The sequence below is a fragment of the Diospyros lotus genome, chromosome 7, assembly GCF_014633365.1.
Source record: "Diospyros lotus cultivar Yz01 chromosome 7, ASM1463336v1, whole genome shotgun sequence".
Lineage (NCBI taxonomy): Eukaryota > Viridiplantae > Streptophyta > Magnoliopsida > Ericales > Ebenaceae > Diospyros > Diospyros lotus.
Window position 1 is genome coordinate 18,748,250 of NC_068344.1, and position 27,671 is coordinate 18,775,920.

General features: G+C 37.6%; 1 protein-coding gene across 7 annotated transcripts in view; it reads right to left on the reverse strand.

The window, feature by feature from the left end:
- The window catches only part of LOC127806114 (uncharacterized), a 137,824-nt gene that overhangs the window by 67,367 nt on the left and 42,786 nt on the right, over positions 1 to 27,671 (reverse strand). For 5 of the 7 annotated variants that reach the window (XR_008024346.1, XM_052343147.1, XM_052343153.1 and 2 more), the window contains 7 exons: positions 27,305 to 27,437; positions 25,776 to 25,847; positions 21,649 to 21,708; positions 21,415 to 21,544; positions 21,156 to 21,340; positions 20,811 to 20,995; positions 12,032 to 12,159 (listed from right to left, as the gene is read on the reverse strand). Coding sequence is in view for 6 of the 7 variants with exons in the window: in XM_052343147.1 (XP_052199107.1) it covers positions 12,032 to 12,159; positions 20,811 to 20,995; positions 21,156 to 21,340; positions 21,415 to 21,544; positions 21,649 to 21,708; positions 25,776 to 25,847; positions 27,305 to 27,437 (893 nt within the window). In the remaining variant the exon portion in view is untranslated. The remainder of the gene's footprint in view (positions 1 to 12,031; positions 12,160 to 20,810; positions 20,996 to 21,155; positions 21,341 to 21,414; positions 21,545 to 21,648; positions 21,709 to 25,775; positions 25,848 to 27,304; positions 27,438 to 27,671) is intronic. The other 2 variants (XM_052343151.1, XM_052343150.1) reach the window with 1 other exon arrangement.

The following is a 27,671-nucleotide window of genomic DNA, read 5'->3' on the forward strand; positions in this document are numbered from 1 at the left end:
TAGTTAAAGTTAATCAATCTAAGAGAAGAGACTTCATATATTATTAGTACATATACACCCCAAGTTTGGTTGGCAAAAGTCAATTTTGGGAGAATTCGGAGAGGTTATGGCAAAAAATACCTAGAGGATAGAAGATTATTATAGGAGGTGACTTAAATGGTCGTCTGGACTAAAAAGTGAATGGTTATAGAAACAAGCATGGAGATTATAGCTTTGGAGAAAAGAAATAATAAAGGAAAAATAATTTTGAATTTTGCCACTACATATGATCTCATTATGTGATATTAAGGTATAACTTGAACATCAACTCATTCCAAGAAAAGATCAGTTTAGATATCTTGAATCAATCATCAGAACAGATGGAGAAATTAACTAGGGTGTTATCCATAAAGTTAAGGTAGGATAGATACAATTACAATGGAAAAGTGCATTTGACATTTCACATGATAGTAAGCATTTGTTGAAGATAAAAGAAAAATTTTATAAGATGAGTTATATGACCAACTTTGTTGTATGGCAGAGAACGTTAAACAATAAAGCCCCATCATCAAGTGCATCTTATCCTAACCAAGTTAGGATTGGTGGCACAACATTCATAACAAATCCATGCAAAAGAACAATGTGCCAAAACTTTACACAGGATGCCCTTCCTAAAGCTACTCTCTAGCAAGGAAAATGTAGGAAATCAGAACGATTCTTGAATTAACTTGAATGTACACGGTTGCATCCTCTTTATAGAGGAAAAGAATACAGTATAAGGAAACTAGCTATAAGGAAGCTAATCTAATTACAAAAGAAAAGGAAGCTAATCTAATTACAAAAAGAAAGATACATATGAACATACTTAGGAAAGTTTCTTAAACCTAAAAAAAGAAATATCGAATTTTAGATCTAGACTCTCCCTCAAGTTGGTGAATGAATGTCTATCATTTCCAGTTTGCTTATTAGAACTTCAAATCTTTCTTGCAGGTAGTCCTTTAGTCAACACATCAGCCACTTGATTCTCAGATGATACATAGGGAATCCGGATTAGATCACCATCCAACTTTTCTTTTATGATGTGTTGGTCTATTTCTATATGCTTAGTCCTGTCATGTTGAACAGGATTGTGAGCAATATTAAGAGCTAATTGGTTGTTATAAAATAGATCAATAGTGCCTTGAATCTTGATCTTCAAGTCATCTAAGATAATTCATAGCCACAACAGTTCACTTAAACCTAGGACCATAGCCCTAAACTCTGCCTCTGCACTAGATCTTGCCACAACACTCTACTTTTTACACCTCCAAAACACAAGATTTTCCCCCAAAAACACACAATATCCAGTTGTGGATCTCCTATCAACGATGGAGCCACCTTAATCTACATCAGTAAAGCCTTGCACATTTATTTCAGTCCTAGTTTTAAACAAAATGCCTTTATCTAATGTAGCTTTTAGGTAGGACAAAATGTTCCTCACAGTTTGCATATGCTCCTCAATTAAGTTGTGCACGAACCGGCATACTAGACTGACAACAAAAGCTATGTCAAGTCTAATATGTGAGAGATAGATCAGCCTCCCAACTAGCCTCTAGAACCTTCCTTTATCTATTGCCTTCCCCTCCAGATTTTCCTATAATCTAAGATTAGGATCCACAAGTATGTTGGACCCTTTTCCTCCTGTCATTCATGTTTCAACCAACAAATCTAAGACATACTTGCATTGGGATAGAAAAATACCAGCTTTAGAGTAAGCAACTTCTATCCCCAAAAAGTATTTGAGCACTCCAAGGTCTTTAATCTCAAACTACTTAGCTAATATTTCTTCATTGTCATTTCCTTTCACTGCTATATCATCAACATATACTAAGAGGGTTGTAACCTTCTCACCTGAATGTTTGAAGAAGAGAGTGTGATCTCCTTTGCTTTAGTAGTATCCATAGTTATTGAATCGAGAATCGAAATCCTTATTTTATGAATCGTGAATTAAGAATCGAATTGAATCGTAAGATTCAGTACACATTTTCAATTTCAACTATAAATAACATATATCCATAGAAAATAAATAAAATATATTAAAATTATACAAAAAGTATATTCATGTTGCCTTTAAATTCAAATTGCATTAAATCAAACCACTTTCAAATCAAAAAGCTAGAAAAAAAAAGGAAAAAACTGTTAACTATTAGTATTAGGCTACTAATAAATTCCATTGTCCATAATCTTCATTAGTTATCAATCATCTTCATCTTCAAGTTCAAGAGCATCATCATCTTCATCATTTTCATCATCTTCTTTGTCTTAAAGCATAGCCAAATCCACTTACTCTCCATCCTTTACATCTTCCTCACCGTTAATCATTTCTAAATTCAATTCTTCTTCCACTTTGTCTTCAACAACTTTTCCTTTTCCTTTTCTATCTAGCTTCAAGTTCCTTGGCCCTATGTTATACAATATAACATATTAGAATTCAACTCAAACTTACACAAACACATTAACTTAGTTTTAGAAAGTAGGAAACTATAAAGTATAGATATATACCTCTTCTATTAATACTTGGTTGAATACCTCCATCATCTTCAAAGCATTCATTAGCATCCATCCATAAATTATCTTGGGGTAAACAAGGGTTTTCTTGTTTGGTGATCCATTCATCATCGAACTCCATATCACTCAAACAAATGTGCTCATACTTTATCTTTTGATGATTGAAAGTTTATGTAATTTTCTCATTTTCCCTATCCATCACTTCATATATGTATCCCATTGCTAGTTTCACATCCCCATCAACAAGTCTTAAAACTTTAACAAGTGGACTTACACATTTCAAGCAATACTTGACTGATTTCCAAAACTTGTCATCGAATAACAAGATTGTTCCCACTTTAATTGCATCCACCTTAGAAGCATAATGACTTTTAGCCCACTCTTCCAATGCAAACATAGCCCTAAGAGGAATCTTGTTTTCCTCAAAGCTCCTCAATGTAAGAAATCACCCTAGGACCCAAGCATGTCTATAAATGTATATGTTGGAGAGATTACTTGAGCCTATTTCTGTTAGAATACTTGAGATTGTTTTTGTTATGTATTTACTTAGTGTATGCTGTTAGTATGCTATTAATATGCAGTGATGTAGTTTCTGTTATAGTGGTTAGGCATGGTTGTATATAAGCTCGATGAGCTTTCATTGTATGTGTTGAGAAAAACATTTATTCATTTTCTAAGTAAAGTTCTGAGATCGTTCTCTTCTTATCTCTTGTGCCCTAGATTTCTATTGCCCTAACCTTCTTTACATGGTATCAGAGTCAGCGACTTGAGTCCATGGCCTCGAACCTTGATCGGAATTCTTCTTCTTCACTTCCGATACCTTCTTCCACCTCGCTATCCTCAACCTCACAATCTCATTTCTCAGCCATGGCAAAGGCGTTTAGCTTTATACTGATTAAGTTAGACTCGAGTAACTACATCTTTTGGAAAGCACAGGTTCTCGCTACAATTCACACCTTCGACCTGTTGCCTTTTCTGAACAAGTCCCCTCCTCCTAAATATGTGTCGGATTCGACTAGTGATGGTGAAGCTCTAGTGATTAATGTGGAGTATATGAATTGGATGTGATCGAACCAATTGCTACTTGGCTGGTTGTTTTTTACCATTGACAAGGAGGTGCTTGCATAGGTGATTCAATGTGAATCATCAACCGAGATATGGTCTGCCCTTGAGAGCTTGTATTCTCGTCAAACCATAGCAAAATCTTTTCAATTAAAGCAACAACTAAGGTCTATTAAAAAGGATTCAATGTCTATTAATGACTACATTATGAAAATTAAGACAATTGGTCATTCTCTAACTGTTATTGGTGAATCTTTGAGTGATAAGGATCTATTACTTGCAATTCTAAATGGATTAGATCATGAATATGAAACTGTCGTAAGCTTGATCACTTATCAAATGGACGAGATCGATTTAGAAAAAGTGCAGTACCTATTGTTGACGCATGAGCAGCAATTGAACTCTAAAAATACTGCACAGTCTATGGTGAATTTTGAATCTGTTATGCATGCTCCTGTTAATGTGAATATGACTTCTGTTGTATCACATAATGGTAGCAATACTACAGGAGGTTTTGTACAAAGAAGAGCGGGATACAGAGGTGGAAGAGGTCATGGTAGGGCATCAAATAGGCGAGTCTATTGTCAATTATGTGGAAAACCAAGGCATCTTGTTGATAAATGCTACCATAGGTTTGACAGAAATTTCCAAAGGAATATTGGTGGTCAAACTTTTCAGAATTCTCAGAATTTTCAGCGATTTCCCTCTGCTGATTCTAGGGCATATGTAGCTACCTTCACTGATTCTAATGAGTCCTACATGACTGATATAGGTTCTTCACAAGGAGTCACCTCGTATGGCCATTTTTCTCAGCCTTCAGAAAATTTGTCTTCCATAACTTTGCTTGATCACTCATGGTTTGTTGATTCTAGAGCAACTTCAAACCTCAACAACTTGTCATTGCATGCACCTTACAACAGATGTGACAAGGTCTTCGTTGATAATGGTAAGCAATTGTCTATATCTAATGTTGGTCTTGGATAGCTATATACTCACACTAAACCTGTTTCTATTATTACTTTGCCTAGAGTTCTTCATGTTCCTCATATGAAAAAAAATTTAATCAGTATATCACAACTTACTAATGACCATAACGTGATTGCTGAATTTCATTCAAATGTGTGTTTGATTAAGGACAAGAATACAGGGCTGGTGCTGCTTCGAGGACATCTTAGGGATAGTCTTTATTAGTTGGTTCCTGCTTTTGATCAAACTACTAGCATCCCTGAGCACTCTTATCAAGTCTACTCATCCAGTGTCCTACTCTGTTAAGTCCACTCATCCAGTGTCATTTGCTGCTTCTTCATCCTCTTTGAATAAATGTATTGATTTTTCTTCTAAATGTTGTAAAAGACAGCTTCCATTTAGTCATGGAATGTCTCCTAGTGTTTGTTTAGCCTAGCACAATAAGACATGCCAGCAATGGAAAGCTTGGTTGGGTCATCCTACATACAATGTATTGAAATTGATTCTTAATAAAATTAGAATTCCATGTTCTCCTTCAGCTCTTTCATTCTGTGATTCTTGTAAACCAAACATCATCGACTTCCATTTGTCTCTCATGATATTATAGCAAAGAGACCTTTAGAGTTGATATACTCTGATGTATGGGGTCCTTCCCCTACTATTTCTATTAAAGGGTTCAGATATTATATTATCTTTGTTGATGCCTATTCAAGATTCACATGGCTATATCAATTGAAATTAAAATCAGATGCCTTACCTATCTTTATTAGTGTTCATAAACTTGCTGAAAATCAATACCAAACCAAGCTTAAAGCTATCCAAACTGATAATGGGGGGGGGGGAATTTCGAGCCTTTTTACCTTATCTACAAAGTCATGGAATACAGCCTAGGCTTTCATGTCCTTACACTCACCAACAAAATGGTGTAGCCGAAACAAAACATAGACATGCAGTTGAGATGGGTCTTACATTGCTCGCCCATGCTCACATGCCGTTAAGATTCTGGGAAGAGGCATTTCAAATTGCAGTTTTTGTGATTAACATGCTGCCATCCTCTTCATTACAGTTTCGTACCCCCTTTGAGCTTCTCTATGATAAAACACTTAATTATCTATTGTTACAACCTTTTGGATGTACTTGTTTTCCTTACTTGAGACTTTATAACAAGCACAAGTTTGACTTTCATACCCACAAGTGCATATTTCTTGGATATAGCCATCCTCAAGGAGGTTACATCTGTTTGCATCCTTCTAGAAAAATTTATGTCTCCAAACATGTGAGTTTCAATCCGGATGAGTTTTCATTTCCAATTCTATTCTCTTCTTCATCCTCTACTTCATCTATGTCCATTCCAGACAATTCTTCTACTTTGATTTTTCAGTCTCTTCCTTCTTTTTCTTCCACCTCTTTTAGTCCTCGAGTAGTATAGTCTTCTATTCCTCTTGAGTTTGCACACACTTCTACAAGTTCTGATCATTCCTCATCTCAAGTAGCCTTTTCTGCCTCATCTCTTCAACCAATACAGTCTTTTACTCCCAGAATGTCAGTTTCTGTTCCTAAATACAAAACTGCTCCAGCTCCCTCAATTCATCCTATGATCACTAAGTCCAAGACTAGACATCTTTTAATCCCCTCTCCTCAAGCCTTGGCGAGTTTCTTAGAACTTAACACAGTTCATGAGGCCTTATTAGACTCACGATGGGTTAAAGCTATGGTAGAGGAGTTTTCAACTTTGCAGAAAAATAATACATGAGAGCTAGTTCCATTTTCTAATGATATGAATCTAATTGGGTGTAAATGGGTATTCCGAATTAAGTATAACTCTGATGGGACTGTTCTAAAATATAAGGCTCGCCTAGTTGCAAAAGGTTTTTTCCAAAATCCAGGCATTGATTATGCTGAAACATTTAACCCTGTTGTTAAAACACCTACTATTAAAGTGTTGTTTTCTTTAGTAGTGACCTTTGGATGGGATATACAACAAGTTGATGTAAATAATGCATTCCTAAATGGTGATCTTGAAGAGGAAGTGTTCATGTCTCAACTTGAAGGGTTTATTAGTTCTACACGTCCTTCTCATGTATGCAAGCTGAAAAAATCCCTTTATGGACTGAAACAAACTCCTAAATCTTGGTACACAAAGTTAAGGAATGTTCTTTAGTCTTGGGGTTTCTTAAGGGGTGTCTCAAATGCTTCGTTGTTTATCAAACGAACATCTACCTTTGTCATTTTTATTTTGGTGTATGTTGATGATATATTAATTACAGGCTCGGATTCTACTGCTTTACAAGCTTGTATTCTTGATCTTGACACCCATTTTGCTCTAAAGACCCTAGGTTCTGTTAATTACTTCCTAGGGTTTGAAGCATATAGAGATAGCAATGGTCTCTATCTTACTCAGTCAAAGTATGTGTTAGACCTGTTAAAGAAGGTTGTTATGTCAGATTGTAATTCATGTGACACCCTAGTTGATACTGATGTATCTCTAACTGATGAAGGTGAATTGTTTGCTAATCCATCCTTGTATCGAACACTGGTTGGGTCACTAGAATACCTTACTTATACAAGACCTGACATAGCCTTTGGAGTGAATAAGCTTAGTCAATTTTTGGCTAATCCTAAGCAGCAGCATTGGTTGGCTTGTAAAAGGCTACTGAGGTATCTTAAGGGTATAATCAGTCTGGGCCTCTTCTTTTCACCTTCTTCAGCAAATTTACCCCTTATTGTTTTCATGGATGCCGATCATGCTGGTTGTAAGGTGTCTAGGCGATCAACTAGTAGGGTGTATGTATTTCTTGGTGATAATCTAATCGTTTGGAGTTCAAAGAAACAATCAGTGGTTTCTCGATGTGTTGGGGAGGCTGAATATAGGGTTATTGCTCAGGGTGTGACAGAAGTGTTGTGGCTGAAATCCTTACTTGGTGAGCTAGGCTATTCGTGTGTGCATACTCCAAAAATTTGGAGTGATAATCAAGCAGCCAAGAGTATTGCTGAGAATCTAGTTTTTCATGCCCGTACAAAACATATTGAGATAGATATTCATTTTGTTCATGAGAAGGTGGAGAAGAATGAAGTTGAGATTAGATACGTGCCTACCACTCATCAAATAGCATATGTGTTTACTAAAGGATTACCAAGGAGCAGGTTCAAGTTTTTGGTTGACAAGTTGCATATACAACAGTCTCCCATGGTTGCTGATTCTCAAGGATTAACTACTAGATGAATGCTCAAAGGGAAGTCCACTCTGAGGGGGAATGCTGGAGAGATTACTTGAGTCTGTTTCTTTTAGAATACTTGAGATTGTTTTTGTTATGTATTTACTTAGTGTATGCTGTTAATATGCGGTGATGTAGTTTCTATTATAGTGGTTAGGCACGGTTGTATATAAGCTCGATGAGCTTTCATTGTATGTGCTGAGAAAAACATTTATTCATTTTCTAAGAAGTAAAGTTCTGAGATCGTTATCTTCTTCTCTCTTGTGCCCTAGATTTCTATTGCCCTAACCTTCTTTACAATATACACAAACTTCTTTAGCCTTCTTTATTGTATCTGTGAAAATAGACAATCCACCTATATCATGCAAGATCAAATCAATGCAATGTGCTGCACAAGGAGACCAACATAATTTTTTTCTTTTCTCCATCAACAAGTCACCCGCAGCTACGTAGGTCAAAGCACTATCAGTCACCACTTGAACAACATTTTCCTCCCCATTTTCCTCCACCAATGAATCAAGCAACTCAAATAACTTTTGTGCATCTTTTATAACATTTGAAGTGTCAATAGATTTAAGAAAAACTATTCCACTTGGACTATTCACCAAAAAGTAAGAGACCTACTTTTCCTATCCGTCCACCCATCCGACATCAAAGTACAACTGGTCCATTTCCACTCCTTTTTAGACTTTTCTAGCATTGAGTTTACATTGTCAACTTCCTTCTTAAGAAATGTAACTTTAGCCTCATGATAACTAGGAAGTTTTAAACCCTTACCATATTCACCAATCATTTCCATCATTGAAGCAAAAAGGGGACTTTTTACCAAAACTAAAGGCAATGCATGTCCATACAAAAATCTACAAATGCTATGAAAAACAAGCTCCCTTTTCTTAACCATTGCATTTAAAGTTTGTTGTTTTTCTTTCCCTTTAGTGACAAAGACATCCATACTAGTTTTTCTTTTCCCTCCAATCATTTGAACTTCTTTCTCTTCTTCTTGGAAACATTCTTTTTTATTCATCTTTTGTCTTTCCAATTCTCCTAAGATCTGAATACAAAGTTCCCTCACATTATCTAGACATTGTGCACAAGAAGCCACATTATCATGATCACCCGGAAAATGGTGTTTCATTCGAGTTATCCCTCCCCATCTTTCAAGAACACAATAATTGCACTTTTAAGTTCATTCTATTTCCATTAATCCGAGAGAAATATTCCTAGGTAGGATCATTACTCTCTGTTGTAGATCTATTTTTTTATCTTGACGCCATATTCAACGAGAAAGAAAGAAATATTCTTCTTCTAACATTGCGAAACAACATAATGTCAAACTTTTGAAATAGAAAATAGTAAAACACCATAAAGAAAATAAACTTGAAAAATAATATAAACTAGTTGAAAACTAAAAGTTTCACCATATAAAAAGAAATAACATTGAAAATAATATGAATTAGTTGAAAATTAAAAGACGCAAAACAAATTTGAATAGACAACAAAACATAACAGAAAAAATCAAAAGAACAAAAAGGACACAGCACTACAGTGCAGCAGCAAGAAAAAATTAAAAAAATTAAAAAAATAAAATAAAACAATAACAAGTTAACAACTACAAAATAGGTTGCCTAATAACCCCAAAGTCAACAAAAACAGCTAGTGCCTGGTAGTAAGCCTTAGTGGTTGAGTCTAATGCGCCCAACTGTCCACACCTGTGATGTGATCTCTTTGTTAGCACGAGAGCCTCAAGCCCACAAGGTACCAAGCACAAGAAAAATTATGATATCACTTTTCAAAGATGAAAAATGGTTTGACCAGAGAAGTGGTTATAGAAAATCCAAAACAAGGTGGACAGTGGACACCTTCAACACTCATCAAGACTCCCAAGCTGGATTTTCTCTAGGAATAGGCATAGAAGCACTGGTTTTAAGCAATGCAATCTTCTTCTTAGGACTCGTATGATCTCGGATAAAGCAAAGAAGAAAGAAGAAGAAGAAGAAGAAGAAAGCAATGTACCTTGAACAAAACTTGAAGTCTCGCAGTCGCAGCTCTCACCTTTGCTTTTGACGTTTCATCTCATGCTCATATGCAACATTTTTTGCTTCTCTATTTCAACTTTTCAGCTTCCAACTCCTAACATTTCAAGTACTGTCGTTTCACCTCATCTCTATTTCAGTTTTGTGATTCGTTTGATTCACCCGATTCGTCCCATTCTACCAATTCTTTGTCGATTCTTTTGATTCACAGTCAATTCTAAGGGATTTTCAATTCACTCTATAGATTCGACTCGATTTCTCTTTGAATCGAGCCACGAATTGCACGATTCTAACAAATAGCGGTAGTATCCCATAGACTTTATAGCCTTGGAAAACTTGCCAAATCACGCCCAAGGGGACTGCTTGAGCACATATAAGGCCTTTTAAGCTTGCACACTGTACCTATTTCTTCTTCCTAAAACCCAAGGGTAACTCCATCAATACATCCTCCTCCAATTCCCAATGCAAGTTACATCTAGTTGCTGCATTTTCCACCCGAAATGGTTACATGTCGCGACAAGATGAATTCTTGGGTAAGGGGAAAAAAATGTCCTCAGGTGAGGGACCCACTTGTGAAAAGGTGTGCGCTTTTGTCTTGTAGTCCATAAATTTTGGATAATTACATGAATTAAGAATTATGGAAATGGGAATTTCCATAATCATTGAATCAAATTAAATTAGGGAGATTAATTCTTCGTAAAATATTTCGGATAATTACGAAATATACAAGTATATAATTATATATAAATGTGTAAAAAAAAAATCCAAAGGTGGAAATGACAAGATTACCCTTGCCTAAATGTGGACCCTTGTGTTAAAACTTGATCAACAATTAAGATCAAGTCTAGCCTTCTATATGAAAGCATGATACAATAAAGAGAGAATATTTTGTTCTCTAAACCAGTAGTAGTTGAATTCAAGGGAAGCAAGATAGAGGGTGGTTGAACCATGTAGTCAATCACAAGCCAGTTTTGATTGGTTTTCAAATTCAAGATGAGAAACAAGGTAAGGGTGGATGTGATCTGGGTTATGACATGGTAGGTTGAAGAAAATGTTAGTTTGGTATGCTTGCATGGCTTGTGAAAGTTCATGTTTTAAAGTTTCATGTTATAACATGACCATAGTTTGTGTGGCTTTTGATATCCTTTTGGTTGAAGATTAAATCCTAGCTTGACTTAGAGCTATTGAAGGACTTGGTTGTCCAAGGATGGGTGTCGCACTTCCGTTGCATAACAAGCATGCTCATACATATATTATATCGAGGATGTGGCTTTCAAGCACATTGGTGTCATTTCCTTCACAGGTGGGATACCCTTACTGAGCATGGGCTCACCCCAGTATGTTTAAACATGCCAGGTACCAAACTTAAATTTCCAGTGACCAATGGCAAGGAGGTGCTAGAGACTGTATAAAATCAGTTTTTTTAGCTTTGTAAATATCATGTTTTGTAGTGTGATTGCCCCACAATAGCATTGGTGTTATGTTGATTTTTTGTATGTTTTCAGGATTTTCCTACTCTCTTTAATTTGTGAAGAAATGTAAAACTGAACTTTTGGTGGGGCTATACATTCTGCCAGAACCCTTTAGTGGACTGGTTTTGTAATTTATTTAATGTAAATTGATGTTACATGCTTGTAGGTGAGCCATGGGAAGTGTTACACTCGTCAGTTTCATGATTCAGATATTTAACCTTCTATAAGCATGTAATTTTGGTGAAAGTGCTCACTGGATAGAATCTGGTTGGGCCATTTGGGGGCCTTGAACAGTGAGTTTAGTAGTTCATTTAGGGTATAATGTGAAGCTAAACAGAATTTGGTATTGGATTTTCAAGCTAAACAGTGAGCCATGGCTTATTGAAAAACTTGTCTGTTGCAATCTCTCTTGATGTTTTTGTTACAGTCTACTCTAATCGTCTTTACTTGTTACACACACACAAAATGCACTAGCTCCACATATATACAAGTTAAAATCTCATTTTGTCCCAGAGGAGCTTTGCTAATATATTATTTATATTATCTGCTTTCATTAAACAGAATATGCATTGGTGTGTTGAGAGCATGCATATACCATAACTATAGATTTGATCAACAAATAAGACATATTGCTGATGCTACACTGATAGCATCAGTAAATAAATTCAGATGCATAATTTTTTAGTGTGGTCTCGCCAGATAACAACAGTACCCCACTATGGAAGTAATATGAAATTTTTAGGATCTAAATGCTTACCAACCCCCATGGACATAAGCAAAATCCTTATGATTGAGTAGACCTTTATCCTTAGATCTGGCAATGCACATCTAGTGAAATACTCTGTTAATAGCAGCACAATTTCTGCTGCATGTGGTAACAATTGACTGCAAAAAAGAAAACAGGTAGGTGTACTTTGAATATGGAGCTGAACAGAAATGCAAATAAAAATTTTAGTCAGATGCCAGTAGGCATTGAAGAAAAATGAGAGACTAATTCAAGTTATCCCCATAATATGCTAGCAAAAATAGATCCCGTGAAGTTAACACGTAGAATTTATAATTCTAAAAAGAGGTCAAGTTCAATAAACACCTATAATAGTCGAAAAGAAGCAAAAAGAAAATATTAACATATGCATAATTACATGAATTCTAGCTCGCCAATCAATATCTATAGCTATATCTTTTGTAAAAACCCTTATAACTCATATCTATGAGTTCCCACTGAGTTTTTCTTGATCTCTTCTACCTCTTTTGCTAAAGATGTCTTCCTGTCTATCCCCTCTCCTTATATAAACTTTTATCGGTCTTCTTCTCTATCAAGACCATGAGTTTATACTTACAAGAGAGCAGTGGTTGTAGCAGATTAGTTCTCCGGAGAATATCAGTTAGCAGTTATTTTTGTTGTAAAAAACTATCTAAGGAGTAGTTATATAAAGCTACTCAAGAACTGTATAGAGGTTGTTGAGAAATAAGAAAACTGAATTCTTTTCTCTCTCTTCAGTCCTCTTCCTAATTTCTCTCTGTTATTATCCCTTTCTCTCTTGTTCTCATTTCTGTCTTTAAACAAACCCTAGGTCAAGACTGGTTCCTGACATTCTCTCATAACGAAACCATCTTAATTGAGTCTCACACACTTACCTGGCGTATCATCCAGTAGAAAGGGTTTAATGCATAATCTTGATGTAATCCAATTTTAATTGAAAATGTTGTACTCCTTTCCACTCTACAACCCTTCATTGAAAACTTCTCTGGGGACTTTTTCATAAGTTCTAAATCTATAAACACCAACACCATATTTAAATCTTTTTCTCTCCACCAACACTATGGAACACTTGCAGGGTTCTCTTCCTTAATCTCCCTTACTGGTCTAAAACTTGGAGGAACTCATCTTTTTTTTTTTTTTTTTTTTTCTTTTGGGGGGTGGGGGTGGTTGTGCAAGTGCTGCTCCACAAGGGTTTGCATCAAGATAGTGAAATTCATCCTATGTGATCCAATAAGCAAGCAATTCTATCACTACATCCATTTTGCACAGCATCAATAAAAAAACCCACAAGAAGCATGCGTATTCCATATGATGAACTTCTTCAGTCCAGTTTGTGCAATACAGGAACAGGAAAAATGTTAAGGAACGTGTGCTAAAACTGAAATACATGATATACAACAGTTAGAATAATCTATCAACCAACTAGGAGGCACAACACTGCCTCTGTAAGGAAAAAAAACCTCAACAACAATAATAAGATCATATCCATATACAAATTCGGTAACTATGCATTTAGGCTCAACTTAATGGATACTGTGTGATGCAAACCTGTACATAGTTTTTATTTTCATGTGTTTTCTCTAATTGGGTAGGGGTATTTTGGTAATTTTCAGCTTTTGGGGGGTATATTTTGGTGTAAGTTAATTTTGGGGTGTCTTTTTGTAAGATCAAGTATTTTGTTGGGGTTCCTAAAGATTAGTGACTTTTAGGGGGAGTTGGCTTCTCTTGGAAACTTGAAGAGATAGAAGTTGGCTTCCCTTGGAAGCTTGAGGTCTGGTATAAATAAAGGGTCTCCCAGCTACTTTGGGGACTTTTTCAGCATTTTGAAGACAGAAGCCTCTGCAAGGAGCTTCAGCACCAAACCAACTACGGTTTTGAAGATTTGGAGGCTTGGGTTTTGAGGAGTTGACCTTGCAGCGCCGACCAATCCTCCATCACTGCCATAGGCACAAGAGGCTAGCAAGAAGCTGTCGCTACTCGACTATTCTAGGACTGAAGAGGTGTGATTAAATTATTTATGTGGCGGATCTCACTAAAAGATTTTAAGGATATCCTATCGATGAGTTCATTTCAATTGTATGTTTCTGGTGGTGCAAAATGTCGAGACGCCCTTTCTTGTTGATGGTCGTGTTCTTTTTCGACCCATGCTGTGGTTGAGGAGAAAAACCTTGTGCATAAACAACAATACCCCTAGATTGGAAATACTGATCATTGGTTTCAATAGAGGAGTTGGGTGAGTTTGCTTTTCTCCTTTTGTTTTTTCATTCTCCTCTTCATTTTACTCTTCATGTTACACTGAGACCTTTCGCAAGCCTTCTATAGATGGCCATTCATTTTCCTCCTATTTTTCCTTTGATTTCCGTTTCTTATAGCCTAGGCAACAGCAACAGAACATGTAACCAGAGGCACTTGCCTAGGCAACGCTTGAGAGAAGGAGCCTCGCCTAGCAATAGGCGATGTGCTTCTGCAGCACCTTGCGTCATCTAAGCACTTGGCTAGCCTTTTACTACACTACCAAGAACACAACATGATCGTACGAAAAAAGCACATTTTTAAGATGATGCAGATGCTCATTCTCACCGTTTATCATAAAAAATAAACAATGATGGCATAACCTAGGAAAGGATTTAACACCTCTTTTGTCGTGTGCATAAAAGGGCTTGAGGCATTGGCAAGGCCAAAAAGCATTATGAGTTGTGAATAAAATAATGTGTGTATACCAAAATGTATAATATAAGAGAATATTTATATACAAATATTTTTAAGTTAATTACACTAATACCCCTTATTTATCTTATTTAACACTCCTCCTTAAGCTGGAATATATATATTGAACATGTCCAGTTTAATACAAATGTAATTCACACGAGAATCTCTCAATGACTTGGTGAGTAAATCAACTAACTGATCATTGGAACCCACATATGCTGTAACTACATCCCCAGAGAGCACATTTTCTCTGACAAAATGACAATCAATTTCAATATGCTTGATTCTCTAATGAAAAACAAGATTAGAAGCAATATGCATTGCAGCCTAATTATCACAAATCAATTGCATAGATTTGACCTAAGTAAATCCTAACTCCTTAATTAATTGTTTCAGCCACATTAGCTCTGTTGGAATAATCCCTTAGCTTTCTAACTCTCAATAACACTCCTCTTCACAACGAAAACCTCTCTTAGAATTTACTCACCTCGATGACACACAAGATTGACAAAACAATCAGAAAAACAATCACAAAATGAGAAGCAAGAACACCAAGAAATTTATCTTGGTTCGGTCTTTTAACAAGACCTACATCCAGACTGCCCTAAGCACTTTATCTTCACTATCTTGAATGAAACTTGAAGGATTACATGCACTCAATAACCTCTCCAGCCTTGTACCCAAAACTGCTCAGAGTTTCCCTACCCAAAATACAAAGATATTCCCTCTTAGTACTCAAGTAGAAACTGCGCATACTCCTTTCTCCCTCTCATCCCAAGACAGAATAAAGCCCTTGCCTAAAGACTCATATCCGACCTCTATTTATACAACATAGAGGCGGTAACAGAAAGTTATCTAGAAAATACCGGAAGTTACAAACAACTAACCGAATTAACAAATCTGCTAACTAACCATTCTAGAAACAATCCTTCTAGAATAAAACAAGTGATATACAAATGCTAACAGCTAAGAAAACTCTCTCGAGATAACCCAAGCTAATCTAATACAAGTGAATACTACAAGCTCAAATGTTGTTACAGCTATTGCCCTATATTTAGCTTCTGCACTGGACTTGGCGACAACAGTTTGTTTCTTAATTTTCAAAAAGACTAGGTGTCCACCAACAAATACACAGTATACAAATGTGGATCACCAGTCACTAGGCAATCCTACCCAATCAGCATCCGTATATCCAACAATCTAGTTGTTTTCATAATTCTAATACAATACACCTCGACCGAGGGCAGCCTTAGTAACCGAAGAATACGAATCACTGCATCCCAATGACTGTCACAAGGTGAATCCAAAAACTGACTTACCACACTCACAACAAATGAAATATCAAGACGTGTGACTATGAGATAATTAAGCTTCCCAACTAGTCGACAGTAGCGCCCAGGGCCAAAAATAGGCTCCCCCTGTCCTAGTAACAATCTAATAGTCGGATCCATAGGGGTATTTGTTGGCTTACACCCAAGCAACCATGTCTCCTCTAGCATATCCAAGGCATACTTTCTTTGAGAAATATAGATGTCTTGCTTTGATCAAGCTACGTCAATACCCAAAAAATATTTAAGGGACCCAAATCCTTAATCTAAAACTATTGGTAAAGATGTGCCTTCAATTCAGTGATACCAACATCATCATCCCCTATAAGTACTATATCATCCATGTATACCACTAGAAGAATATGACAACCAAACTGAGAGCGATAAAAAATAGAATGATCAGCTCTACTATGAGTTAACCCAAACTCAAGAATAGCTAAACTGAGTCGACCAAACCAAACTTGAGGAAACTGTTTTAGGCCATATAAGGATTTTCGATGGCAACACACCAGCCCAGACTCCCCCTGAGCAACAAAGCCAAGAGGTTGCTTCATATACACCTCTTCCTGTAAATTGCCATGAAGAAAGGCATTCTTGATATCCAAGTAATGAAGAGGCTAGTGAAACATAGTAGCAAAGGACAAGAAAAGGCAAACATAGGAGATCTTAGCAACAGGAGAAAAAGTTTCGCCATAATCAAGGCCAACAACTTGAGTGTATCATTTGGCAACAAGGCAAGCGTTAAGGCGATCAATCATGCCGTCAGGACCAACTTTAACAGTGTAAACTCAGCGACAACCAATAGGAGACTTACCCTTGGGAAGAGGTATCAAGTCCCAGTGGATTGTAAGACAAACATTTCTTCAACCATAGGATCCCACCATCTTGGATGGGAAGAGCTTCTAGAACAAATTGAGGAAGAGAAAGAGAAAACAAAGAAGTAACAAAAGCAAAATATCCAGGGAATAAAGAATTATAGCTAACAAAATGTGAAATGAGATGGAAAATAGTGCAATGATGAGTACCTCTACGAAAAGCAATAGGTAAGTCAAGATCAGAAACCAAGGGAGACGAACCAGAGGAAGAAGAACCAATTGGCACAGAGGATGAGTCAATAGACGGCTCCATTGACCTAGCGATGACAAGCTCTGCTGGTGGGGCCACAAGTCGAGGATGCCGCTGATAGACCTGAAGATCGGGGCGATCAAGGCGAGATGCAGAGGGTGGTGGAGAAGGAGAAGCGAAAAGCTCAAGAAAAGGAACGAGTAAATGTAAGCCAATAGACACAGACTCGGAGAACTCAAACGAATGGAAAAAATAAGGAGATGACTTAAAGAAAGTAACATCCGGTGCAACAAAATAGTGAGCTAATTAAGGAGAGTAATAACGATACCCCTTTTAAAGGCGTGAATAACCAAGAAAAACACATTTGACGGAACGAGCAGATAGCTTATCACGACTTGGGGCAAGATGGTGAACAAAGCAGGTATTCCCAAAGATACGAATAGGAAGAGAATATAAAATCAACTTGAGGAAAAAGAACAGAAAGAGGAATCTGGTCATTAAGGTAAAAGGATGGCATTCAGTTAATTAACTAACATGCAATTAAGACAACTTCATCCCAATATTGAAGCAGAACATGCATATAAAGAAGAAACGTGCAGGCAGTCTCAATTAAATGACAATTACAATGTTAGCAGTACAAGCTACTTGAGGTGAGCGACCATGTAAATGATAGCAAGTCTCCCGAGTGTAACTAAGATGATTACAATAGGAGCACTGGGGCAGAGGACGCCCACCACCACCACAGCCACCTAAATTACCTCCATGATTAGGATGAGAATCAGTCTATTTAGTAGCAAGGGCAAAGTGATCTCTAGGTACAGACGTGCCACAATCAATAGTAATAGAAGAGGCTCTAAATAACCTTGCAAATACCTCTGTCAAAGGAGGTAGAAAGGCACTGTCGAGAACCTGTCTTAATTAATTTAAGCTCCAATTAAGCTCCAGTCGAATCCCATGAAGATAGATAACAGTAAACAGTAAACATTTGATCACACTGCTCTTGTTGTTTCTTGATGTCTATATCAAAGGGCATCAACTTGTTAAAAAAAGTAATGGAAGCTTGGAGTTTAACCAAATAGGTGGCCATATCTAAATCACCCTACTGTAGATTGAACAAAGCACCAATCACATCATAAATACAAGTGATGTCACTCGTATACAGCTCATGAGCCACTCACAAAGAGGTCAAAATATAGGCATCAAAGTCGACTCAATAGTCTGCCACAGCGAAGAGGTCAAAATATAGACATTAAAGTCGACTTAATAGGCATCAAAGTAACTATGTATCCACCTTTCGCCAAAGAGATTGATGTTACAACCCTCGAGTAGAACTCACCCTCAAAAGCTAACTGTTAAGGGAAGGTGCCCAAGAGGTTATAAACCTCACCCTAGAAGCCTGAACTTCCAGTGTGGGACAAGTCACATACCCTGCAGTGGACCATAACATACCACCACGCTTCGCAGCCCGGCGCCCACGACGACAGGCTGTGCACTAGCCACTGCTAGTCCTGGGCAAACACTATAATGCTGGTGTCACCCCTGTCGCTGCTCACTTGCACTAGGAGCCATGGGGCCGGCTCTAATACCAATTTGTCAGGGTGCAAGCCTAACAAAAAAGGGTTCTCAATTTTCTCCGAGAATTCAAATAGGAAAGAGAATTGAGAGAGAGAGAGAGAGAGATAGAATTCAGGGGGAAGAATAGAGAATTGAGAGAAAGAGAGAGATTTTCCGAATTGGAATCAATGTATTCATGCTTTCAACAGGTGAGATCAGCCTTTTTATACTGATCTCCCTACAATTCAAATGAAAAGAGAGCTTTGCGCTCTTATTGTCTCTCGCCACTACAACTACCACTACATGTGCGGTTAGTTACTCCTTATTCTACCAATTCTTCGAATTACAACAAAAATTTAAAAGTATTAAGAGTAGCTCGTGACAGTTGATTTCCCTCAGTAATAGTTGAGATGGTCCTTGATAAATGATCTTAAAGGCCATGTCTAAGAAACCAAATTTCAATCGTCGATGACCAAGCAGAATAATTTTATCCATTCAATTTCTCCATGGTAATAACTAGTATGCCTGAGGTGGAGAGGCTTGTGGATGAAGAGTGTGTTATAGATGAAGACAAGATACGGAAAGAACAGCCCATTGTTCTAGCTGACTGGATCTGGAGCAGATCAGATCTAACCAAGTCTAGGTTGAGATTTGGGTTGGCTGAAGCAGCCAACAATGGCAGACACAGCAAGGAAGGCCGATGGTCATCTGGTGAAAGGACCATCGATCAACAGTTGCGATGGCAGGCCGATGGTGGCAGTTAGTTGAAGAACAAAGATGGACGACGGAAGACCCAAACAAAGAGGAAGGCAGCCAAAAGCATATCTAATTAACCGATCTGAGATGGCCTGCCAAGGGGCGATTCAGTGGTGTTGACGGCAACAATGCAGCAACGGTCACGAAAGGCTAATGATGACGAAAGCAACGCTCAGTGAATGCACAAGCGAAGATGGCGATCGCAATGCTAGCGGAAGAAGGCATGGCCGATAGAAGACGAACAACCACAAAAGATCAGCAAACGTGCAGGGAGACCAGCGATGACAACAGATGAACGGCGGTGGCTAGGATTAGGGTTAGGGCTCTGTTACCGTGTGAATAAAATAATGTGTACATACCAAAATGTAAAATACAAGAGAATATATATAATTATATATGCAAGTATTTTAAGTTAATTACACTAATATCCGTTACTTATCTTATTTAACATGAGTCGTTCAAATAAGTTTTAAAAAGACTTAACACCTTCATGACTTCTCTAGATTTTTAAAAGTTCTTTTTCCATTCATCCCGCTCCTGATCTAAATTTGATGATAAGCGCTTCTCAAGTCAATCTTAAAGAACATTACTCAGCCAACAAGTTGGTCCATCATTTCATCTAGCGTTGCAATAATCAATCCAACCATGGAACAAGAGGATTATGTGTTCATACTAGTGTCTCAAAGATTTCCTTTGTTGGAACCTATAGAAGAAACCAAAACTACCAACCTAGATTGGATAATTGCTCAAACTACCAAAAGGGAAAGAACTAGATTGTCGAACTCTCCAACTTGAGAAGCCACTCATCTCTAGATAAGAAACTTGTAATATTTCTCAACCTCTAAAGCCTTATGGTAAGGTTTCCTCTCATGTATTAGGGGGAACAAGACATTTTATTAACCTTTCATTTAAATTTTGTTCCCAACCTTAAAACTCAAGGGTCTTCTCTACTGTTTCTCACCATAAAATAAGTTCCTAGAATTTGCTCGGCAATTAATTATGATTGCCTTATGCCAATAGTAACTACCACCTATAGAGATAAGGATATTTCTTTTTTAAACTCTCATCAGAACTATAAGTCATGGGATCTTCTCCTTGACACACTATATTCATTTGGACCCATAGAGAATAATTCTAGTTGGAACCAAGTTTAATTTGACATAAGCAACCTATCCACATTCTCACATGTCATGCCAAAAACTAGCATAATAACTTGGGGGGATACACTTTGACCTCTTTGATGATATCTTAGGATCCAAAAACACATTTGGGTTGCCACAAACAGAAATAAGTAATGCTGTTCAAGAAAGCTTCAAGCTGAAACAGAAATCATTTTGTTTTTCAGGTCAGCGTTGCTTCACCTGCACACACCCTTTACGACAGCATTGAGGAGATCCAGACTGCACAAATGCAGAAGTGGAAGTTCAGAACAAATGCGTTCTTGTTGCATGGAAGTCACGAAGGGCAACAAGGCTTGGGACAAGGACCCATCAACCATCAGGACCCTCCGAGCAAGGGTTACCAATGGTCGGACTGGAACTTTCACCTGTCAAAAAAAAAGAAAGGCTATATTGCTAAGAATGGTAGCATAGTTATATCAATAATGTTTGACTACTGAGCAGAGGAAGTCTAAAGTAACTGTTAAAGAAGTGGATCTGCATCTTTGTATTAACTGGAAAAGGTTAACTCTAATTAAGTAGCAATACCTGTACAGGATAAGATCTTGTAAGCATTGTACAACAACAACGCATCAAGGTAGAGACAGTGGATATTTGCAACAGCTCAGGTCGTTTTGTTGTATGTTCTGAGACTTCTCCTGAATAACCTAAGGGAGGTGGGGGATCTTTCCCAGGAGGAACCAATAGCCTGATGATTTCGTTACTTTTTGATTCTGCAAGGAGTGAAACAAACCTATAATTCCTAGATACCAGTAATATCAATTGTCAGCATAGTGTTGCTACACACCTTCTTCTACACCTTGAAAAGTATCATTTAGGTACACATTGATTGATAATAAAATCTTCTGCATCATTAGTGACCAACTATCTTCATCTCCTCTTGATTTTGGTAGCAATGCTAGGCAATCACCAAGTTCCTAAACATAGAAAGCAAATATGTTTGCATTCATGGGCATTTCCTGTTACCATATACCAGAGCTTGAGATTGAGATTGAGATAGGGCATTTGGAACTAGTCTTACCTCCAACAACTTTTGACTGCAGTCCCCTGACATAATTTTTGAAACAACAGCAGTTTCAGCCTGCAAAAAGAAATTATATGCTTATGTTAGCAATCAAAGGAAGTGAGTAACATCAACTGCAGAAAAAAACATATATCAGCTGCATCAACATAAATGATGAAATAAAAAATGTAAGCACTCCTTAAATTAAAAGAAGGAAAAACAGGACTTCAGTGAAAGAATCAAAAATAAAACAAACAAAAACAAGAACTGGCAGCACTTTGCATCGTCTAATCATATGGTCCACAATAATAGCTCTCCAACTTTGAGCTTTCAATTCCAATTCTCTATATTTTGTTGCACGCTTCTCAACTAAGTGCTAAAATACCCAGTACTGTTCTCAGATTTTACACAAACAGGTCTTATTGTATTTATCAATAGCTATATGTAAAAGTAAATCATAAGTCACTGTTAACACAAGTATGGTATGTGTTATAGTTTTGCATAGAGTCTAGCCTAGAAGAAGTCAGTGAAGTCAGATTGATTCAAGCGGCAGTGTTAGTTAAGTTAGATTGTGTCTAACAGTAGTATATGTATGAGGGGTATAATAGGTATTGTGTTATCTTTTATATTATCTTGTTATGTCCACCCAAAATGTCTATAAATAGAAGGCATAGGGCAGTCACTTGGGACGATCATTCATTCTGTTATGCAAGTGCAATAAAGTGAGAGGAAAGTCTAGATAAAGTTAGCCTTTGTAATCTCGTGATTGATGTACTCGTGTGAGAGGGATCTTTGTACTGATTTCATTCAAGATTCATAGTGGATTGCTCTCGGGACTGAGGCTGGATGTAGGATCACAATTGTGATCTGAATTGGGATAAAAACGCTGTATTCATCATGTGGTTTGCATGTTCTTACTCTTGTCTTTCATTTCTGTTCTTATTAATTTTCTGTTGTGGGATAAAAGAGTGTGTGTGCTGTTTATCGGCAAGATTGAGTATTTCCAGTGCTCCCCAAAATTCAACAGTATGCAACAAACTTAAATGGGAAAATACTCTCAGGATCCTTGAGGTTGGCCCAAAGCCAGGCAGTATCACTGAGGTTCTAAATATAGAATTGACCTCCGTTGACTTTACCTTGTCGCACTATACCCTACTTAACTCTAGGTAAATTTTTCAAAATAGTCAAAATACCCTCACTCTCTTTCTCTCTCCCCTCCTCTCCCCTCCCCCTCTCTCTCCCTCCCTCTCTTCCCAAACGAGAAGGTTTCTCTTAACAATACCCACAGTCTTCCAACTATCATTGATCCCGTTTTGACCCATAAATCTTTCAACCAAGATTAAACCCATTAAAATCCAAATCCTTTGGCTTCGAATTAGCCAACAAGTTTAGAAGATTGGGCTCACTGATACCAAAATTCCTCCTCTCCTCCAGCCTCTTTAATATGTATCAGTTATTGCAAATTGAATCATTTAGGGAGAGGTTGGAGAAGGCATTGTGATAGGGATATTTTCATATGTTTTCTATTTGATTTTAGAGATTAGATTTAGATTATGTTTTATCTTGTTTTGAGATTTATTTATCTTGCCTTGTGTTGATTTATCATAGTTGTTTAGATGATAGAATTATATTTCATTTAGAGATTAGAATCATATATAATCCCTCCCTCCCTCGGCTTTTCTTCTCTTCTTGGCTTCTTCTCTCGTCTAGGTTCTTCTTCTTAATCAATTCTCTCCCTTCAACTTTCTGTGATTTATTGTTGTACTGCATCACACTGTGTGGAGCCTAAGCTGGTCTTGAATTGGAAGAACAATTGCTAATTCTTCTCCATTTAGGTACTCCAGACCTTAGACCACCATGGATGAACCCAAAAAAACTATTCCCGCATCACATTGTGTGAAGCCTAAGCTGGTCTTGAACTCCTCCCCCTCTCTCTCTTTGACATGAAGCCCCACGATCGTCGAGGTTCCAACAGCCACCAATACTGTTCTTTTATTTTTGTTTTTCCTGAAATTAGGGAGAAAAGGAGAGAGAAAGATGGGTAAAATGGTTATTTTACTCCTTTTTTAGCGACAGGAGAAGTCATTGCTATTTTCAAAATGTCAAGGATCTCTCTACAATTGTGGCAAACCTCATGGGTGGTTATTGTAATTTTCTCAATTTAAACATAACCTACATGTAGTGGCTTTCTCATTCTTAGTTTTCTTGAAATCAAGGAGAGAGAAAAAAGAGTAAAACAGTCATTTTACCCTTTTTTAACAGGAGGGGTCAGAGAAAGTTCCTATGCTCTGGGAATGAGGGCGTGGCAAAAATGGCTCTTGCTAGATGGGAATTGGTCGAGTTGCCTAAGAAGCTGGGAGGGCTAGGGGTGGGGTCCTTGTTGGCCAAAAACAAAGCCTTGCTCTTTAAATGGCTTTGGAGGATGATTAGTGGGGGGGGGACCAGCTTTGGTGTAAAGTCATTGCGGCTAGGCACAATGGTATCTTCGTTGGAATCAATGATGTGGAGGTTAAGCGAAGCTTCAGTTCTTGGTGGAGGGGCATTGTTGACTCTTATTCCAGCAGTAATGAGGTTCGGTCTGTGGCCTTGGAAGGGGTTAAAATTCAGCTTGGTAAGGGCGATTTGGTTCGGTTTTGGGAAGACTCTTGGGTGGGTATCTCTTCCCTGTTAGGCTTGTTCCCTCGGTTGTATTCGATGTCCCTGGATAAAGGGAAGAGAGTGGTAGATTTGGGATTTTGGGTGAATAACGAATGGTTTTGGAGCCTTAGCTGGAGAAGGCCACTGCTTGACAAAGAAGAGGCTACCCAGGCTGAGCTGCTAAGACTTATCTCCCAAGCTCATTTGGTGAGAGGGAGGAGGGATATGATTTTTTGGTCGCTTGAAGCGACTAGTTCCTTCTTGTCGCACTCTTTCAATGAGAGGCTTTGCTCCCTAATGTTTGGTTCCAATACTCCTCACATTAATTCTGTGGCAGCTCGTGTTTGGGGCAGCCTAGCTCCTCCAAAAGTAGAGTTGTTTGTGTGGCTGGTCATTTGGGGTAAAATTAACACGAAGGACAATCTGGGTAGGAAAGGAATTTTGCAAGGGGACGACCTGCTTTGTGCCTTCTGTGGCTCTACTCCGGAGTCTATGGATCACCTCTTTGTCCATTGTGAGGCTGTTTTGTGCTTGTGGCAGCAAATCTTTCATTGGTGGGGCTATGTGTGGGTCTGTCCGAGAACAGTTGGGGGCCTTTTTGATTAGTGGGATTTCTTTGCTAGGGGTAAAGGTCAAAGGAAGGTATGGAAGTCTCTCTTTTATTCAGCGCTATGGACAATGTGGCTGGAGCGGAATAGGCTAATTTTCAAAGACTGAGGGACAGGTGCAGTTGACATCTTTAACTTGGTGCTTGTTAGGTTAGTTGCTTGGGTGAGGGCTGTGGAGCCATCTTTCCCTTACTCTTTGGATCAAGTTATCATGTCAGCCTCTGCCTTTGGCCGCTAGGTTCTTCTCCCTCTTCTTGGCTTGATAGCTTAAATGCCAGTTTTGGGTTGTTGTTCTCCCCTAACGACTTGTGTTGGGGGGGGGGGGGGGGGGGGGGGGGGGGTTGTTTTGGTCGGTTTAGTTTTGTTTGGAACTCTCTTGTTCCGGGTCTCTTATGTACATCTTCTACACTTCCTTTAATATAATTGGGCTTATTTCAAAAAAAATCACAACAATTAAAGCAAATTTCAAGGGTGGTTATTGTAATTTTCTCAATTTAAATATAACCTACATATAATAGCTTCTGAAGTGAGAACTTCTATGAAGAAAAAGAAAGAAACTAAAAAGAGAGAACTGAAACTCAAATTTGCCGAAAATGATTCTTGACATTAGAAATAGAAGAGCAGTTGAGTATTTATAGACTGTGAACTCAACTAATTCAGTTAGAGATACAACTAACTCGACAGCTGTACAAAGACAAGTGGACAGGTCCTGACTAACAAACTCAACTAAACTATAACTACACTTACAAAATTGCAGTTAATATCCCTTTGTACAGGACAAATAGAACTACTCTCAACAGCTTCTTTTAAGTAGGCTAAGAAATCATTTGATGAACACTCAAAATAACATACAAGACAATATAATTTCAAATCATGAAATCAGAGGATCAGAAAACATACACCATTATAAAAACGACTGATGGAAGAGGGGAAGAAATTTATAAAGGTGGACAACAAACAAACAGCTCCTTCCTGCAAAAATGACCACAATAGATTGATGTCAAGTCTGGAAGTTATAAAACTAGATAACAAAATGCCACTACTGAACAGAAGATTCAATACACAAAATAAAGTTGCAATCAAACTCCAAGAAGATACCACTGAAATGATCTTCCTAAACAAGGTGGAAAAATATAGACCACGAAATACAGCATACCTCTTAGGCTGGCTTGTGTGAAAAATAGGGATATCTTAAATGGAATGAACATATAACTTAGTTCCAGTTTAATTTATAGAATGAAATTTTACCCTATGTTGAAATTAGTTTGCCAATTACAAATTTTTCCCCATGTTTGTTGTTAATTTCCAAGCAGTTGTGTGCCCAGGCTCCGAACAGTCTTTCACCTCAGAACCTTGAGCCTTTGACAAATATGATTCTACACTGTTTTTAACCCTAATTCTGTACTTGTTTGTTATCTTCTCATCTCACCTTATATTAGATTGAGCTACAAATTCACTCACAAAGATACTTTCTATATTTTTTTGCTAGCAACAATATCGTCAATGTATCATGAAGATACATTTAAGATATGCCATTTTCTCACAACTGAAATGCATGTTTTTTCCTTCAGTCTCTGAACATAAGACTCAAGGCATGGGGTGCTAGGGGGTCACATGTTGATGTCTGATTACTTTGGGCAGAATGGTTTTATAAGATCACTTTCTGTTCTAAATAGTTTTACTCCTGGTTGGATTTCATGGGTCGTCCTTTTTTAAAGTCTGTTTGAGGTGGGGTTGGAAATTCAGTAATCCATGTCTCCTTCGTCTTTTCCTTCCACTTTCATGGGAAAATGCGGTTGATCAGGGAGCAATGGGTCTTCAAGTTCATGTTCTGATTTTTGAATATTCACAGCCATTAAGCAACAGATCAAATTTTGGTCTGGCATCAGTTTCACCTGGCTATATTTTATTCTCTGGGGGGTTACAATAGCACTTAGCCATTAGTTTCTGTTGAATCTGTTCACATTGCTGGGGTGGGGTGGTGAACCCTGTTTCATATTTCAGGCAACAGTGCGGTTCAGGCATTGGGGGTGTTGAATTCTTGATGTTGCTTGGTAGTGATTTATGTCATCTCTGGGTTTTGAATTTAGCATCTCATTCTCTATTTAGTTCAAGTTTTCTTGGGGATTGTTCGTTTCTGTAGGGTTGTATGTCTCGCTGCTTCTAGGGGCCTTGCTTTTATGCATTAATATTATATAATCAAACCTTCTTTCAAAAAAAGAGACTGAAAAGAGCAAGGTGCAATGTACATTTAAGATAACCATCAATGGCATCAACACATATACTAATCATGTCAGTTAATTTATCAATGTTATCTAGTTTCTCTAAGTAAAAGACATCAATGGTAAAGAAGTTAAAAGACAAATTTCTGGAATCGGGTACAGCTCAATAACCAAGCAAAACATAAGAACGAAGCAGCTAACACTAACCAATACAGCTTCTGAGCTATCTTCATTCAAAAGCTTCAAAACAGGTTGCACAACTTTAATAGCCTGGGAGTTGGCATCTTTCTTTACTCTTGGAAAGCTGCCCAGCCTAATTTGGAGGGAAAAGACAAAATATCTATATGATCAATGCAAAACTACCAATTAATAAATGATTCAAGGCATACAGACGAATATCATTAGTTATAATTGGATAAAAGCTCAATTTGGCCCCTGAATTTTTTTTGGCTCAAATAAACCCTGTACTTGGAGAATTGGTCTGAGGACCAATACATAAAGTACTGGCGTGTATTTGAGACCCAAAAAAAAGTTCTGAGACCCCTGTTAGTCATAGGGACAGAGGGGACAAATT